Source organism: Physeter macrocephalus, chromosome 10, assembly GCF_002837175.3.
Source record: "Physeter macrocephalus isolate SW-GA chromosome 10, ASM283717v5, whole genome shotgun sequence".
NCBI classification, from domain to species: Eukaryota; Metazoa; Chordata; class Mammalia; order Artiodactyla; family Physeteridae; genus Physeter; species Physeter macrocephalus.
The window spans coordinates 16,228,949-16,242,740 of NC_041223.1; the positions used below are offsets into that span (position 1 = coordinate 16,228,949).

The 13,792-nt window shown below is 37.6% G+C and overlaps 1 protein-coding gene across 3 annotated transcripts in view; it reads left to right on the forward strand.

Moving 5' to 3' along the window:
- Positions 1-13,748, forward strand: part of LATS1 (large tumor suppressor kinase 1) — a 47,074-nt gene extending 33,326 nt beyond the window's left edge. For 2 of the 3 annotated variants that reach the window (XM_007107913.4, XM_028494331.2), the window contains one exon: positions 5,053-8,942. In XM_007107913.4, coding sequence (XP_007107975.1) covers positions 5,053-5,562 — 510 coding nt within the window. In that variant the 3' untranslated portion in view covers positions 5,563-8,942. Of the gene's footprint in view, positions 1-5,052; positions 8,943-10,909 lie in introns of those variants that run through there. The other variant, XM_055087440.1, reaches the window with a different exon arrangement.
- Positions 13,749-13,792: the final 44 nt, after the last annotated feature.

Consider the following 13,792-nt stretch of genomic DNA (forward strand, 5'->3'; position numbering starts at 1 on the left):
TATATATGTATATATGTAAGTATATGCATATGTATAAATACATGTATATTTGTGTGGGTGCTGTGTGTGTGTAAAAAATTGGATGCTTTCTCCCTAATTTCAAGAACAAGTCAAGGATGTCTATTCTAATGAGTCTTACTCAACAAAGTTCTGGAAGTCTTAGCCAGCGTAACACAGCAACAAAAAAAATAAAAGGCATAAAGATTAGAAAAAAATTAAAACTTGCTTTTATTCATAGATGACAACATAATTTTCTAATACTGAAAATCCCAGGGAATCTGTGAAAAACTCCAGAGAACTAATAAGTGAGTTTAGCAAGGTTGTAGGATGTAAGGGTACTACGTAAAAATCAATTGTATTTCTATAGTCAAGCAATGAACAAATGAAAACTGAAATTTTAAAACAATACCATTTACAGTAGCTTCCCCAAAATGAAATACTTAGGTATAATATTGGGTCATATTATACCTATAATTCTATTAGGTATAAATCTAATAGAACATGAATAAGATCTGAATGCTATAAGTTACAGACTCTGATGGAAAAAAACAAGATCTTAATAAATGGAGAATCATACCGTGTTGATGGATTGGAAGACTCAACATAATAAAGCTATCAGTTCCCCCAAAACTAATCTACAGATTTCACTCAAATCCGATAGAAATTCCCAGCAGGAATTTTTGTATGTATAGGTGAGCCAATTCTAAAATTCATATGGGTAGACAAAGGAACTGATAACAAAACAGGTTTTTTAAAATTAATTTATTTTTTATTTATTTATTTTTGGCTGTGTTGGGTCTTTGTTGCGGTGCGTGGGCTTCTCATCGTGGTGGCTTCTCTTGTTGCGGAGCACAGGCTCTAGGCGCGCGGGCTTCAGTAGTGGTGGCTCGCGGGTTCTAGAGCGCAGGCTCATTAGTTGTGGCGCACAGGGCTTAGTTGCTCCGCGGCATTTGGGATCTTCCCGTGTCCCCTGCATTGGCAGGCGGATTCTTAACTACTGCGCCATCAGGGAAGTCCCACAAAAACAGTTTGTTAAAAGAAGGACAAAGTTTGAGGAATCAACTACTTGATTTTAAGACTTACTATGAAGTTACGGTAGTCCAGACAGTATGATATTGGCAAGAGGATACACACACAGATAATGGAACAGGATAGTGAATAGGGAAATAGGACCACACAAATATGGCCATTTGTTCTTTGACAAAGGTTCAAATGGAGAAAGGATAGTATTTCAACAAATGGTGATGGAAAGATTGGTCAGCCATATACAAAAAATACTGACTCAACATAAACCTCACACCTTACACAAAGACTACCTCAGAATGAGTCATAGATCTAGATAAAATATAAAGGCTATACTTTTAAAAGAAAATGTAGGAGAAAAATCTCTATGGCCTGGGCTTAGGTGAAGAGTTCTTAGAAATGACATCAAAATCATGGTTCATTAAAGAAAAGGTTGAGAATTTGGACTTCATCAAAAATTAAAAACTTTCAGTCTGCCAGAGACATAGTCAAACAATGAAAAGACAAGCTACAGTTTGGGAGAAAATACTTGCAGGTCACATACCCAACAGCAGGCTTATCTCTAGACTATTTAAGAACTCTCAAAACTTAAAGAAAAACAGCCTAATCCAGTGGCTTGATAGAGATTTCCTTAAATGTCTGTATCAGAAAAGAAAATCATGTCTCTCTCTTTAAGTATTCCTGAGAGGGTCAAAAGAAAGGCAGGCCTCTGGACTGGTCCCTCAGGGAATCACCAAGACCAACCAAAATGTACAACCTCAAAGTTTTGGAAGGCAAGGTCCTTAATGCCTACCTTGGCACCATACCAGGAAAATGAGCTGCCCTCTCCATAACCACAGTGGGGCTGAGGAATGGTGAATGGTAGTTGGTTCATGCACTCTGCTATCTTACCAAGTTTTAGCAGCTTTTCCCTTCATGAAGCACTCCCCTTGTTGCTCTTAGGGTCTAGTCAGATTCCACAGTACCAAAATGGTTGATTATGATGAGAGTTGAATCTTTTTTTCTCAGTTTAATGATTGTTTTTGTGGAGGGACTGACCACGGAGGCTTCCTATTTGCCATTTTCCATGAGATCTCACTCTACTGTGTTTTTTACTATTATCTCTTTATATAGTTCTGTTAGAGGTTGCTTTAGTGATTACAAGATACAAACTAAATTTTCATTGTCTACTTAGAATCAGTATCTTACCACTAAAAGTTCAGTGTAGAACCTTACTACCATATAGGTCCCTTCATTCTCTACCCTTTGTGTCTTAGTTTTTTATACATCACATCTACATACATTTAAAACCTCATCCAGGACTTCCTTGGTGGTCCAGTGGTTAAGACTTCACCTTCCAAAGCATGGGCAGCTAAGATCCCACATGCCTCCTGGCCAAAAAAAAAAAAAAACCAAAACATGAAACAGAAGCAATATTGTAACAAATTCAATAAAGGCTTTAAAAATGGTCCACATCAAAAAAAAGAAAAAAAAGCCTCACCCAACAATGTTAGTTTTTGTTTTCAACCATCAACTTATTTTAAAGAATTCAAGATGAGAATAGTCATTTGTATTTACCCAGATAGTTAGCATTTTCCTTGCTTTCCTGCATTCCTGATGTTTTACGATTCTTTCTATATCCCTTCTGTCTGAAGAACTTCCTTTAGCAAATATTTTAGAGCAGGTTTGCTTACAGCAGATTAGTTTTCCTTCATCTAAGAATGTCTTTATTTCACCTTCCTTAGGATATTATCACTTGGTAATAGAAGTCTGGGTTTCAGTTCTTGCAGCACTTTAAAATGTATCCACTTTCTTCTGTCCTCCATAGTTTTCTGATGAGAAATCTACAGTAATTCAAATCATTGTTACCTCAAGTAATGCATCTTTTATTTTTCTTTCTTTCTTTTTTTTTTTTTTTCTTTTTTTGCGGCACGCCGGCCTCCCGGCTTCTCACTGCTGTGGCCTCTCCCATAGCGGAGCACAGGCTCTGGACGCGCAGGCTCAGCGGCCATGGCTCACGGGCCCAGCCGCTCCGCGGCATGTGGGATCTTCCCGGACCGGGGCACAAACCCGCGTCCCCTGCATCGGCAGGCGGACTCTCAACCACTGCGCCACCAGGGAAGCCCAATGCATCATTTTTCACTGGCTACTTGAAAGAAATTTTCTTTAGCTTTCAGTGTTGTAATTATGATTTGTCTGGGCATGGATTTCTTAGGGCTTGTCTTGTTTGGTGTCTCTTGACACCAAACAGCATCTTGAATTTACAGGTTTGTCTTTTATCAGATTTGGAGAATTTTCAGCCATCATTTCTTCAAATATTTTTCCTGTACCACATATTTTTTCCTTTTGGAACTCTGACACCAACGTTAGACCTTTTGGTATAGTTCCACAGGTTACTGAGGTTCTCATATTTTCAAACTCTTTTTTCTCTCTGTTGTTTAGGTTGTATCATTTCCATCGAGTTTTCTTTAAGTTCACTGATTCTTTCCTCTGACATCTCCATTCTGCTGTTGAGCCCATCCATTGAGTTTTTGTTTTTGTTTTTTTTTAAGTTTTTAAAGTCATGTTTATTCACGTTGAATTTACATTCAGTAAAACTCACTCCGAAATTTGACAAATGCAATCACCACCATAATCAGTGTAGAACAGTTCTTCAATACCTGCCCCCCCCCGCCCAGAAACCCTATGCACAAACTCCTCCCTGATCCTTAGGAATCCACTGATCCATTTTTTGTCAAAGGGGTCAAACTTAATCATCAAAATAATCTATTATAGAAAAAAATGTAAGCACAAAAAAAGTTTTTAAAAGGATACTTTGAAACATACAATGTTTAGAATAGTCAAAAGAATGGGATTTAGAACTAACCTTTGTAAATTAAAGCAGCTGACAGAGTTGTCTTAAGATAGTTGTATTGCTAGGATAGCTAGTCTAGTTACTCTGTTGAGCTTCAGGCTGGGGCTGGTTGGCAGAAAAATGATTTTAAATAGTTTAAATGGAATTGAATTCTACAGAAATCCTCTATGGGGCAGATACATGTTCTTGCAGATATTTGGCACCTTTTCAGAAGTTCTCCCCTGCTACCACCATGAAAGGGACAGTAAGCAAAAACCTCTACTCTGTATATATCAATCATAACATGTTCAAATACATGGTATCTCCTCAAAAAGCTTTCAAGCAGCAGCCCTGTTTGTCAGCATCTTGAACTGGACTGAGCCGAGTCACGCGCCGAGGCCAGAAGGGTCCATTGAGTTTTTACTTTGGTTATTGAAGAGGTGGTTTAATTTTCTTCCCTACACAGCGCTGATAAGCTCATATATGAATAAGGAAGAATGAAGTTCATTTATTCATTTATTTAATATTTATGGAGACCTACCCCTTCCTTCTCTCCCTCCATTCCTTCCTCCCTCCCTCATTCCAGTTTATTCAAAACAAGAATAAGTGTTTATTGAATATCTATTAATTATGTGCCAGGCAATTTGCCAAACACTGGGAAATGCAAAGATAAAACATGGTCTATAGCCTTATGAAATTTTATACTGTAGTAGGACACAGACATAAATAGATACCACAAAGTATTAGAGATATTATGCTACAAGGAAATATATAGAACTGGGGAGGCACGGTACAAAGTCATTTCTGCCGTAGGTTGAAGGTCTTAACAGGGGAACTAAAACTTACAGTGAGTCATGTAATATGAGTATAAGTTGCCTAGAGAGGAGGGAATGGAAAGTAGGGTTATTTCCCACTGATTCATTATTACAGGTGAGGAAGGTGAGGGAATTCCCTGGCGGTCCAGTGGTTAGGACTCACACTTCCACTGCCAAGGGCCTGGGTTCGATCCCTGATGGGGGAATCTAAGATCCCACGAGCTGTGCGGCACAGCCAAAAAAATGAAGTAAAATAAAAAGGTAAGGAAGGTGAAATACCATGCAATTTATTTTAAAAAAACACTACTAGTCCAGTAAGATTTTTTCATTTGAAACTTGGAGGAAATTTTTGTTTTTCTTATTTATTTCTTACCTTCTAATTTTTAAAAATCTTCCTTAAAGGTTATCAACTGGCAAACATCTCTTCATATCCCACCGCAAGCTAAACTGAGTCCTGAAGCCTCTGATCTTATTATTAAACTCTGCAGAGGACCAGAAGATCGCTTAGGCAAGAATGGTGCTGATGAAATAAAAGCTCATCCGTTTTTTAAAACAATTGATTTTTCCAGTGACCTGAGACAGCAATCTGCTTCATACATTCCTAAAATCACACACCCAACAGATACATCAAATTTTGATCCTGTTGATCCTGATAAGTTACGGAGTGATGATAATGAAGAAGAAAATGTAAATGACACTCTGAACGGATGGTATAAAAATGGAAAGCACCCTGAACATGCTTTCTATGAATTTACCTTTCGGAGGTTTTTTGATGACAATGGCTACCCATATAATTATCCAAAGCCTATTGAATATGAATATATTAATTCACAAGGCTCAGAGCAACAGTCAGATGAAGATGATCAGCACACAGGCTCAGAGATCAAAAATCGTGACCTAGTGTATGTTTAACACACTAGGAAATAATTGTAATGAGGCTTTGCAAAAAGGCCTGAAACGCAGGGGTTTTTGAAGCTCTGAGAGTAAAATTATGCAAATGTAACAGAGCTATGTATGTGTGCTCTGTGTACAATTTTTTATGTTCCTAAATTATGGGAAGTCCTTTTGAAATGTTAATTTATTCCAGCCTTTTTAATCAGTAATTTAGAAAAAAAATTGTTATAAAGTAAATTATGAGCTGAATATTATAGTCAGTTCTTGGTACTTAAAGTACTTAAAATAAAAAATAGTGCTTTGTTTAAAAGGAGAAGCCTGATATCTATTTGTACATATGCTAAATAATTTTTTAAAAAAACAAGAATTTTTGAAAATTTTTTGAAAGACAGTTTTAGTTTTATCTTGCTTTAACCAAATATGAAATATACCCCACATTTACAGAGGTGTTTTTTTTTTCTTCCCCCATAATTTGTCTTTGGAAAAAAATAAGCTATAGAAATGAAGCCATCATGGTGGTGAGTGTTCCTAGGCTAATGATAATCTGTATAATTCACATTTTGTAACTAAGAAATACAAGGTTGAAACAGTATACTCATCCAAATGAAAAAATAGTGCAGTTTATCTTTTTTTCCCATCTGTGGAATATTTAATTTTCTAACATATCTCAGAAAATTACTGGCTTTGAAAGAAGAAAAGCACTACCATTTTTCTTTTCATATTGGTATTTTTAATGCTGCTTTCAGTTTTTAAAGGGAACAAAGCTGCCATAAATTAAAATTTTCAATACTAAAAGCTAATAGGATCTTTCATATTTTTACTTTGAAATTAAAAAAAAATTGCACATCCTAAGCAGAGAGATTATTTTCAGCTTCATATGAAACTTTAATTAGAAATTATTTGTGGGTACTTACTAGAAAAGTACTTTTTCTATATAGTGACAGTTTTGATTATGTCATCAGTAACGTTATAGTTTTCCTCTTTCCGAACAGAGATGCATAACACAGATTGTTACTGGCAAAAGAAAATGTGGCTATTTGGCAATATTTTACCTATGGGCAGAGATTAATTGGTGAAAAAAAATTATTATTTAACTCCTAATTAATGTGGCCATTAGTAATTAGGAAAAAATACATAGTGGTCTTAGTAGAAAATTCAGAACCTCCTAACTTAATTAAGGTTAAACAGTATGTTTCTCAGCATTACTGTTATATATAATACTTAGGTATAAGGACAACTTGTGGTTTCATACCAAAATACATTTAGCTTAACTTTTAGGAAGGGGAAAAGGGCTCTATTCTCACATTAGTAAAATTTGTATTTTATTTCTTGAAGCTCCACTGATAGGGAATTGTTTTATCAAAACAATATTTGTGGAGAAGAAGCATCATTTTAGTGATTTTTCAAACTTATAGCTTTCTTCAAATAAAAGCTAATGGAATCATGTGTGCAAGTAAAATTAAAGGCAAAGCTGTTCTGGTTGAATTGGGGAGAGCCAAAAAGATTTATTAGCTCACACTTCCCTCCTTTCTATAGGTGGCCTTTCTATAGTGGCCTTCTCAGCTTGTAAACCAATGCATTACCCACTATGTAATGGTAGGTCTTTGGGAGTCATTGGTCCTTCTGAGAATCTGATGAAAGCTGTGGTCTCTCTTCCCAGAAAAATGCACATCAACACACACGCATAAAATGTTGCATGCAGTTTAGGGATTTTGGATGTGTTGAAAGCTGTCACAAACTCTTGGTTAGGGACCTCTGTCCTGCAAGAACACTGATATATTAAACTAGGAACTTTGCTGTAAGTTTACTAATTAGTACTCAGATTAGCACATCTTGTATAAACACTGATAATTTATGGTGTGAAAGGTCTGTACCATGTGATAAGATATCCTTAGGACTGCCTCTCGCTGGTACAGCACCAAGACATCTTAAACACACCCTTTTGAGGGCACTGAAATACATGCTTGGCTTGTTACAAGCTTAATAAATATTTCTGAAGGACTTCTACTCAGAGGATTGTAGGAAAATGCACTATATAAGATGGCAGTCTTCATGGAACGTTTGATTAGTCCTGTAAAATTCTATGCAAAACGAATTAGTTCAAGAACTTTCTAGCTCAGTACTCAAATTTTTAAGTTATCCCCCTTGTTCTTCAGGCTTTCTCAGTCAGATTTATTGAAATTTCCATTTAGTTTTATTTCTGGACTATGGTGCAATACAGAACAAAACCAACTTTGTTACATTTACATTGTAGGAAAACTAAGGTGCTGTCTTCTCCCCCTCCCTCCCCCCAAAATCTGTGTTGCCCTTATTTCTCAAATGTAACAGACACTACAAATTTTGTATTCTTTTAGGTTTCCTCTGACAGTATAAGCTTTTTGTGTTTATCTGAAGCAGTGTACAAGCCTTTCGTATCTGCATTTTTAGCAGTTTGGATATACTTATTAGCTGTCTTATTCCCAAACTATATCCAGATCTTCCAGTGTAGAATCTGGTGCTTCCTGACCAAAAAGATGAGAACGATGTCAAAAATCTATATGCTGTCAATTGAAATGGAGTGAAAACATTGATCATTCATGTTTTCTTTTTAAAATAATTTTCCCACTCATTAAAAAAAAAACTTGCTGTCTTTCTTATACTCACCCCTTTTATGCATATCGGTGGTATTTATGAAATGTGTTCTATAATTATGTAATTGTAGATACAGTTATGTATTGTCCAGTGACGTCCTAAGGCAGGCCCTGTTGCTGTATCTTTTCTACCTTATTTGTAATAGAAACTATAGAATGTATGACTAAGAAGTCACTTTGAGATTGACTTTTTTAAAAAGTTATTACTTTCTGCTGTTGCAAAGTGCAAAACTGTGAGTGGAAATGTTTTCTTCTGACTTAATAATATGTTGAAATTAGAGAATACAGTGGGAGGATTTTTAGATATTGCTGCTGCTGTTACCTAAGGTACTTTAGAAATTTTTCTTTAATAAACAAAAATAAACAAAAATCCCTTTGGTATTTAAAGTGAAACATTTAGCCTGTTTGTTTTAATCTAAAACAAAAAGTAATTTGGATCAACATAATGGTGTATTTGTAAAGCGCCTTAATAGATCCCTTTGTGAAGGCACTATACCACAGTTTACTTTTATATTGTATTATGTATATAAGTATTTTGTATTAAAATTGAATCAATACAACACTACAGTTTTATAAAATAATGCTTTGTTAGGAAAAGGAGTTACAGCATTGCAATATAACTAAATTGTTTTGCATACTTCTGAATGTAGTAGATATGAATAATCAGCCTGTGTTCTTAATGAATCTATTTGTATTTCCCCAATCATTTTCTCTAGTGTAACATTTGCTGGGATCATAATAAAAAAAAGCAAAATTCAAATCTTTAAATTATGTGTGGAAGGCTGACTTTTAGGCTGCTTAGTTAAGTTGATTTTTTAATTCAAAAATGTAATCTTTTTATTCTCAGAGAAAATTTATGATTAAAAATTTGAGGACTTCCCTGGTGGCACAGTGGTTAAGAATCTGCTTGCCAATGCATGGGACACAGGTTCCATCCCTGGTCCGGGAAGATCCCACATGCTGCAGAGCAGCTAAGCCCATGCACCAAAACTACTGAAGCCCACACGCCCTAGAGCCTGCGCGCCTCAACTACTGAAGCCCGCGCATGCTAGGGCCTGCGTGCCTTAACTACTGAGCCCACATGCTGCAACTACTGAAGCCCGCGTGCCTAGAGCCAAAGCCACCGCAATGAGAGGCCCGCGCACCACAACGAAGAGTAGCCCCCACTCACTGCAACTAGAAGAAAGCCCGCGCACAGCAACGAAGACCCAACGCAACCAAAGATAAAAAAGTACTAAAGTTCTTTAAAAAAAAAAAATTTGATGCTTTGAAATTAAAACATATATAGCTAATGAGAATTCCCTACTTAAATTAAGGCAAACTGAGTAGCGTTAGTGTAGCCCAGTAAAATGTTTTCGTTTTGTGCAGTATAAGTACAATAAATATTTCATGTTAAAGGCTCCCTTTAGATCACAGATTTAAACCTTTTTTAATTATTGAACTCTGCATTTAGTATCATTTGAGCCCAGTTAGTAATTTTTAAAATGTGACGTTATTAGCTAACCTCTTCCTTTATTTACAATCTTCTTACTTTATCACATGAACTGCCTACCAAATAAAGTATATGTGTTGATGTTACATCTTAAATCAACTTTACAAAGATGAACAAATATTTAGGGTTTTTTCTCCCCTTTTTCAAGCATTACCATCATTCTTTTTTAAAAAAATTTATTTATTTTTGGCTGCGTTGGGTCTTCGTTGCTGCACCTGGGCTTTCTCTAGTTGCAGCGAGCAGGGGCTACTCTTCATTGTGGCGCGTGGGCTTCTCATTGTAGTGGCTTCTCTTGTTGCGGAGCGCGGGCTCTAGGTGCAAGGGCTTCAGTAGTTGTGGCGCATGGGCTCAGCAGTTGTGGCACACGGGCTTAGTTGCTCCGGAGCATATGAGATCTTCCCGGACCAGGGCTCAAACCCTTGTCCCCTGCATTGGCAGGTGAATTCTTAACCACTGTGCCCCCAGGGAAGTCCCTACCATCATTCTTAGGTCTCCTTTTATCCTCTTGTTTGCACTCACTTGTAAAAAACTTTTTTTAAATATTTATTTGGCTGCGCTGGCTCGTAGTTGCGGCATGCGGGATGTAGTTCCCTGACCAGGGCTCGAACCCAGGCCCCCTGCGTTGGGAGCGCAGAGTCTTAACCACTGGACCAACAGGGAAGTCCCAGTTTTTTTTCTCTTGATGAGAAGTTTTACGATCTACTATCTTAGCAACTTTCAAATATATAGTACACTATTGTCATCTATAGTCATCATGCTGTACCTTACATCCCCAGGACTTATTTCTCTTACAACTGGAAACTTGTACCTTTTTACCACCTTCAGTCATTTTATGCCCCTGAACCCAGGCCCCCTGCGTTGGGAGCGCAGAGTCTTAACCACTGGACCAACAGGGAAGTCCCACTTGTAAATTTATATTTGGTCTATATGAGGCTGTTGTATAGCTGATGCAAACTGCATTATGCTTATGATTCATTTTACTACATTTTTTAAAGATTTCCAATTAATGTATTTATTTGTCCTTTTCGTTAGCGTATTTTTTAGTGGGTGAGAAGTGATAAGGACTCCATGGAATCCAATTTCCCTTTTTAATTCTGTAGCTCTCATGATATGTTCCGAGAAAATGTCTCTAATACAATGTGTTTGCCTTCATATGTCATCATCGTCATCCAGGAGCTCTCAGCCAGGTTAGCTGTGGTTTCAGCAGACCTGCATCACAATTTAATTTCTTTCTTTGCCCAAGCTACTTTTCCGTGACTTCCACACCATCTTCTAGCAGACGACTGAATGGTGGACATACACTCCTGGTCCTGGAGAGTCTCCTGTTGAGGTGGGAGGCAGCTGCGGCTCACCCTGGGAACATAGATACTGGTGGCAGCCATTCTTTGGAGCTTGTTCTACTGCGTGGACCCTGGTGCTGACGGGTGCCATTGTGGGACCCTCCGTCTAGCTCATTGGCTCTCTCATTTTACTGCATTTTGGATCCATGTTTGGCATGCTTAAAGTTGCGACCGTACCTTGTTATGCCAAAGGCAAATACATAGAAAATGTATCTGCTTTTGTGTGAAGGCTAAAAGGAGGGTATCAAATTTATGTTTGAAACATAGGCAGTTATTGTCCTCCCAAGTATCCAGTCTTTCCTTCTCCCTTCCATAAAGTCATCCAGAGATCCTGGACATTTTGGTGGATTCACAATCGGGGTGGGACTTTGAGTTGTTTTCCCTGGAGGAGGGTTAAATTTGTTATGTAGTGAAAAGGGGGATTGGGGATTCTCAAGAGTTCCTGGCTCTCAGAGGGGTTGACTAATGACACAGGCTGCTCTTGTTCTCCAGCTTCCATTCTCTCAGTTGTCCTTTTACTAATAGAGCCCCCATCCCTGTTCATGTTTCAACTGTCCCACTAGAGCCCATGTTTCTCATATTCCCTTGTAATTAGTTGTGGCCACATGACTAGGTTTTGGCCCCTGGGATATGAACAGATGTGATATATGCAAATTCTACTTCATACACTTAAAGTTGATATTGCTTGCCCTTCACTTGCTCCTTCCCACTTCCCACAGGATGGAACAAAGAATCATGACTTTATATTGACCCATAAAATCTAGGAAAATACCCTAGTGATGGTGGATTAACAAAATGAATAACACCTGGCTACCTGAAAGATGGTGTGAAGCAGGGCTGCCTGTCCAACTGCAGAATATTAAAAGGAAAAAAAATTCATATATATATATATATATACACCATTTGTTACTGTTGCTGAACTTGTACCCCAACTAACGTGTACTTTGTGTTAGTGTATAATCTGATTTGCAAAACAATTTGAGGTCATTTTATACTTTGTCTATCTCCCATGCAATGATTCATGAAATTCGGTTATTTACCTAATGCATTTTTCTCTAATTCATCATCTTCATCCCCATTGTTTGGTTAAACTAATTTGGTTAAGGCCCTCATCAGCACTTTTTTTTTTTAAACATCTTTATTGGAGTATAATTGCTTTACAATGGTGTGTTAGTTTCTGCTGTATAACAAAGTGAATCAGCTATACATAAACACATATCCCCATATCCCCTCCCTCTTGTGTCTCCCTCCCACCCTTCCTATCTCACCCCTCTAGGTGGTCACAAAGCACCGATCTGATCTCCCTGTGCTATGAGGCTGCTTCCCACTAGCTATCTGTTTTACATTTGGTAGTGTATATATGTCCATGCTACTCTCTCACTTCGTCCCAGCTCACCCTTCCCCCTCCCCGTGTCCTCAAGTCCATTCTCTACGTGTGCGTCTTTATTCCTGTCCTGCCCCTAGATTCTTCTGAGCCTTTTTTTTTTAGATTCCCTATATATGTGTTAGCATATGGTATTTTTCTCTTTCTGACTTACTTCACTCTGACAGTCTCTAAGTCCATCCACCTCACTGCAAATAACTCACTTTCGTTTCTTTTTATGGCTGAGTAATATTCCATTGTATATATGTGCCACATCTTCTTTATCCATTCATTCGTCGATGGACACTTAGGTTGTTTCCATGACCTGGCTATTGTAAATAGAGCTGCAGTGAACATTGTGGTACATGACTCTTTTTGAATTATGGTTTTCTCAGGGTGTATGCCCAGTAGTGGGATTGCTGGGTCATATGGTAGTTCTATTTTTAGCTTTTTAAGGAACCTCCATACTGTTCTCCATAGTGACTGTATCAATTTACATTCCCACCAACAGTGCAAGAGGGTTCCCTTTTCTCCACACCCTCTCCAGCATTTATTGTTTGTAGATTTTTTGATGATGGCCATTCTGACTGGTAAAGGCCCTCATCAACTCTTGACTGAATTACTGTAATAACTTCCTAACTGGAGTCTTTGACTTCATTCTGGTCCTTCAAGTTTATTTATTATCCAACTGTCAACCAAAAGATAATTCTAGATTCTGCTTCTAGTATGACCAAGTAAGCTCCTGATGGATTGACTTTATCATATGTAACAACTATAGATTCAGGGGGAAAAAAAACTAGCTAAAGATACAGAAGTGGAACCAAGAGCAGGCAGATTCTGGGTGGAAGTCAACACTTGGGAGAGAGGAATGGCATTAGATGAGTGTCTCATTTTCATGATACCTTGCCTGAGAATGGCCCAAATCTCTACCTGAATCATGAACCACATATGTGTGGGGAGGAATCCAAGCATCCTAAGAAGCAAAGAACTAAACTGACATTTGAGATGCTGCCCAACAGAAAGAGAATCAAACCAAGTTAATTGCTTGCTTAACCAAGCAAACAAAACACCTCCAGAGGCATATCCCAGAATCCAGAGTGTAACGTAGTATATCCAACATCCATGATACAATCCAAACTTACCTGGCATAGTATGAAATATAAAAATATGACCTAGTCTCAAGAGAAAACACAATCAGTGGAGGTTGACCCCGAGATCTTATTTCCAACATCTGGAATTGGCAAAGATACTACAATGGCTCTTATAACCATGCGTGATGATGTAAAGAAAAACATTCTCATAAATGTACAAATAGGCAATCCCAACAAGAAAATAGAAGCTATAAGAAATTACCAAAAGGAAATTTTCCTTGATTGAAGACATAAACTGGCAAATTATAGAAAGCTCATGAGAGGTCCAATAA